Source organism: Sycon ciliatum, chromosome 5, assembly GCF_964019385.1.
Source record: "Sycon ciliatum chromosome 5, ocSycCili1.1, whole genome shotgun sequence".
Taxonomy (NCBI): domain Eukaryota; kingdom Metazoa; phylum Porifera; class Calcarea; order Leucosolenida; family Sycettidae; genus Sycon; species Sycon ciliatum.
The window spans coordinates 7287381-7291329 of NC_088647.1; the positions used below are offsets into that span (position 1 = coordinate 7287381).

Here is a 3949-nt window from a genome sequence, read left to right on the forward strand (position 1 = left end):
TGATAAGAGATGGCTCACAGAGGCGGTCACCAACTGAAACGACTGCAAACCACGCAAAACAGAGCCATCCGCTGTATCGATGGCAACCCGCCCCGGACAGCCATGCAGCCGCTGCTCACTGCTCACTCCCTGTACCGTGTCAGCGAGCTCTATAGGCAGAAAATATTGATCACCATCTGGCGGTGCATCCACGCCCGCACCAGCCCTGTGCTCGCCCAGCTTCTGACCCCGGCACAAGGCACCCCTACCCGCCATCAGCAGTCAAATGGCCTACTAAGCCAGGCAAACCGTAGCCGCCGCGGTCAGCGGAGATTTTCTGTTGCTGGTGCTCTGCTGTGGAACGCTCTCCCTGGTGAGGTCCGCACAATTACCCGGCTACCTGAGTTTAAGCATGCATGTGTACCATACGCCTGTAGGGAGTAGTTCGAGTTGCTGCTGATCGCTCTGCTCTCCCTCCCCGTGCAGCTCAGTAACCCGCACGTAGTATCACAGATACATCGTATTCTTTCTCTCCCCCCGTTTACCCGCAGTTATTAGTATCCTATTCTCTTACTACTCTGTACACTTGCTCCGGCGAAAGCCATCGCAGAAAGTCTTCTGGGTGCTGAGTCGAATGGTCTTGGTCCGAGGAAGCTGAGACGCTCCCTTCCTACTTGAATCCCAATTAGGCCTTGACGGATTATGCTAATATTTTCGTGAAATTATGCTTTTCGCATTGCTGAAAAAATTGCAGAATTATGCTATTTTTATGCTAAAAGTTAGCATATTATGCCGCATTATGCTCACATATGCTGCTAATGCATAATGGTTCTGTGCAAAATAACAGGGGATTTTTTTTGTAGAGGGCGTTGTACTGTAATAGCAAAAGTTCAACGGGGTCAACGCACCGTCCGACCTAGCTACGACCATCACTGATTGTAGTGGACTGGACATGTTACCAAGGGAGTCGTAAACCCACAACTTCCTAGTGCATCTACTTGTACTTGTACTTGTAGAACATGTACAACTGTATGGAATTTGATGCGAACAGGCGGATTATTCCAATTTTATGCGATTCGTATGCAATTTGCCTCGAATTATGCGATTATTCGATTTTGGTAGGAATTATGCGAAAAATTATGCTAGCATAATCCGTCAAGGCCTAATCCCAATCGAACTCGCGCACTTCCACCGAAACTGTGTGACTGCGCCCTACTAGATGGGGATTTGTATGCAAAATGTCACTAATAGCGCCATTTCGTTCTTATAAAAGCACGGATGACCGCGATTGGCCCATATGTTGTAGTCTTTTGGACGCTGAGTCGACTGGTTTTGGTCCGAAAAGGCTGCGATGCAGCGTTCCTCCTTTATTCCCAATCGAACATGGTTGAACAAGCGGTCACGTGCTCCTGGGTGCCCAAATCACCTGGTCACCGCGCCAGCAGGCGACAACTTTCACACCAAGGTTCAACTCGAGTTCAACTCGAGTGACAGGACTGCACCCAAAAAAGGTCAAACAGGCTAGTAAGTTGTACCCTGCAGGCACGGTGACCAGGTGACTGGTGTACGCAGGAGCACGTGACCGCTCCTTCAACCATGTTCGATTGGGAATAAAGGAGGAACGCTGCATCGCAGCCTTTTCGGACCAAAACCAGTCGACTCAGCGTCCAAAAGACTACAACATATGGGCCAATCGCGGTCATCCGTGCTTTTATAAGAACGAAATGGCGCTTTTAGTGACATTTTGCATACAAATCCCCATCTAGTAGGGCGCAGTCACACAGTTTCGGTGGAAGTGCGCGAGTTCGATTGGGATTCAAGTAGGAAGGGAGCGTCTCAGCTTCCTCGGACCAAGACCATTCGACTCAGCACCCCGAAGACTACAACTGGTGAAAATTTGATTTTAGGGTAAACTTCCCCTTTAAGAATCATTTCTCATCGCAGCTCAGTGACTCTGCAATTCAGCAATTTGGATCCTTCACTGGGGAACCTCGACCGCTGCAGCATCCCGTTTCAACGGAGGAAGTGAAAACAGCACTAGCAAGACTCAACAACGGTAGAGCTGCAGGACCCGACAACATCCCGGGTGAGCTGTTGAAGTACTCAGCCGATGCCACTGCTCCCGTCATAAGCCGATGCATCAACAGCCTATTTCAGCAACACCGGGTAGAGCCATTCATCGGTCATGGCACACTAATACCTCTCCAGAAGCCCGGAAAGCCGGTGGGTGCTTTAACCAGTCTGCGACCGATCATCCTCCTGACAACTCTACGCAAAGTCATGTCGCTGGTAGTCCTCAAGCGCATCTCGCCAGCCGTAAACGATTTCCTATCACTGAACCAAAGTGGTTTTCGTGCAGGAAGGTCAACAGCTGATGTGGTCTGGTGCCATCGGTGGTTAGCAGCTACGACCCAGCGGTACCACTGGTCATTCAGCATACTGGGCATCGACATGTCACGTGCCTTTGACACGATCAGGCGAGGACAGTTGATGGACGTGGTTCAGCGATTCTTGGAAGAAGACGAGGTACGCTTGATCCGTTACCTGATCTCAGATACGAATTTGGCAGTCAGACTGGGCACGGAAACATCAAGCTCTTTCTCCACTAACATTGGTACCCCGCAAGGCGACTCCTTGTCGCCAATTCTATTCGTGATCTACCTGGAAGCTGCCCTGCAGGATGTGCGACAGCGAATGGCTGCACCTGTGGCCCGGCATCTTCCGTACGATGTGGAGTACGCCGATGATGTGGACTTCATCAGTATCTCTAGTGATTGGCTTCGGATGTTAGAGCCACAAGTTGCCACCATCTTGGGTACATGGTCCCTTACCGTCAACCAGACCAAGACAGAATTCACAGCCATCCAGCGAGAGGCCGATCGTGCTGATGAGCCATAGCGTATGGTCAAGAAACTCGGCTCTCTCCTTGGTGATGCAGAGGATGTCACCCGCAGAAAGCAGCTTGCGGCGATAGCGTTTAAGTCCCTCTGCCAGTTATGGAAGAGAAGAGACCAAGTGAGTCTGGAGGTGCGCGTCCGGCTGTATAACTGCTTCGTGTTACCTGTCTTGCTTTACAACTGCTCCACATGGGGCATCACTCGACAGACAATTGAAGCGCTGGAGTCGTATCATCGGCGGCAACTTCGGCATATCTTGGGTATCAGGTGGCCCAACCGACTGTCGAACGGTTTGGTTTACGAGCGCTGCAGTGCTGCTCCACTTGGCAACATTCTGGTGAATGCAAGATGGCGGTTGTTTGGCCACATCCTGCGATCAGATGAGCACACACCGGCTAGGGAGGCCATGAGTGGATTCTTTGGCTGCTCCGTGCCGGGATACCGTGGGCGGCCGCGGATCACGCTACCGGTCCTGCTGAATCAAGACGCGGAGCGAGTCGGCTGCCGTCTGAGGACTCCAAGGGACTTGCAGCTGATGGCTCAGCGAGCACTGGATCGCCGTGAATGGACATATCTGTGCAACGCAGTTACAGATGCGTACAAGGCAGAGTACTGGTGAAGGAAGTTGGCACTGCAATGGTTTGAGCTACATTCTTTGTTGTTGGTACTCTGATTATCCGTATTATCCGTATTCACATGGCCTTTGCCATTCATTCAGTATATTAATGTCATCAATAATGATATTCTTGTTTGTATTAGTTTATGTGACACCATTTTCTATTTTTCTTTGCCTGCCTGCCTGCTGGTGGCCTTTTTTCGCATGGTTCGGTGCAAGCGAATTTGGGCGAGCCCATTGACGCGGGAGCACAAATAATAATAATTCTCTTACTATGTGCTTCCATAGCTTTTACTATGTTCTTCCATAGCCACTTCTAGGCTAAGCCTTCGCCGTCATTTTATTGGGTCGTCATCCCGTTTGAATGTGCGAAGTGAAATAAAAACCAACCAACCAACCAACCAACCAACCCCACATATACATGATGACGGCAGCCGCTGGGGTGTCCAGCCATACC

The 3949-nt window shown here is 50.5% G+C and overlaps 1 protein-coding gene across 1 annotated transcript; it reads left to right on the forward strand.

The window, feature by feature from the left end:
• Positions 1-2259: 2259 nt before the first annotated feature.
• On the forward strand, positions 2260-2877 carry LOC135816559 (uncharacterized). Its single transcript, XM_065329753.1, has one exon. It carries the CDS (start codon positions 2260-2262, stop codon positions 2875-2877), a length of 618 nt encoding a protein of 205 aa, XP_065185825.1.
• Positions 2878-3949: the final 1072 nt, after the last annotated feature.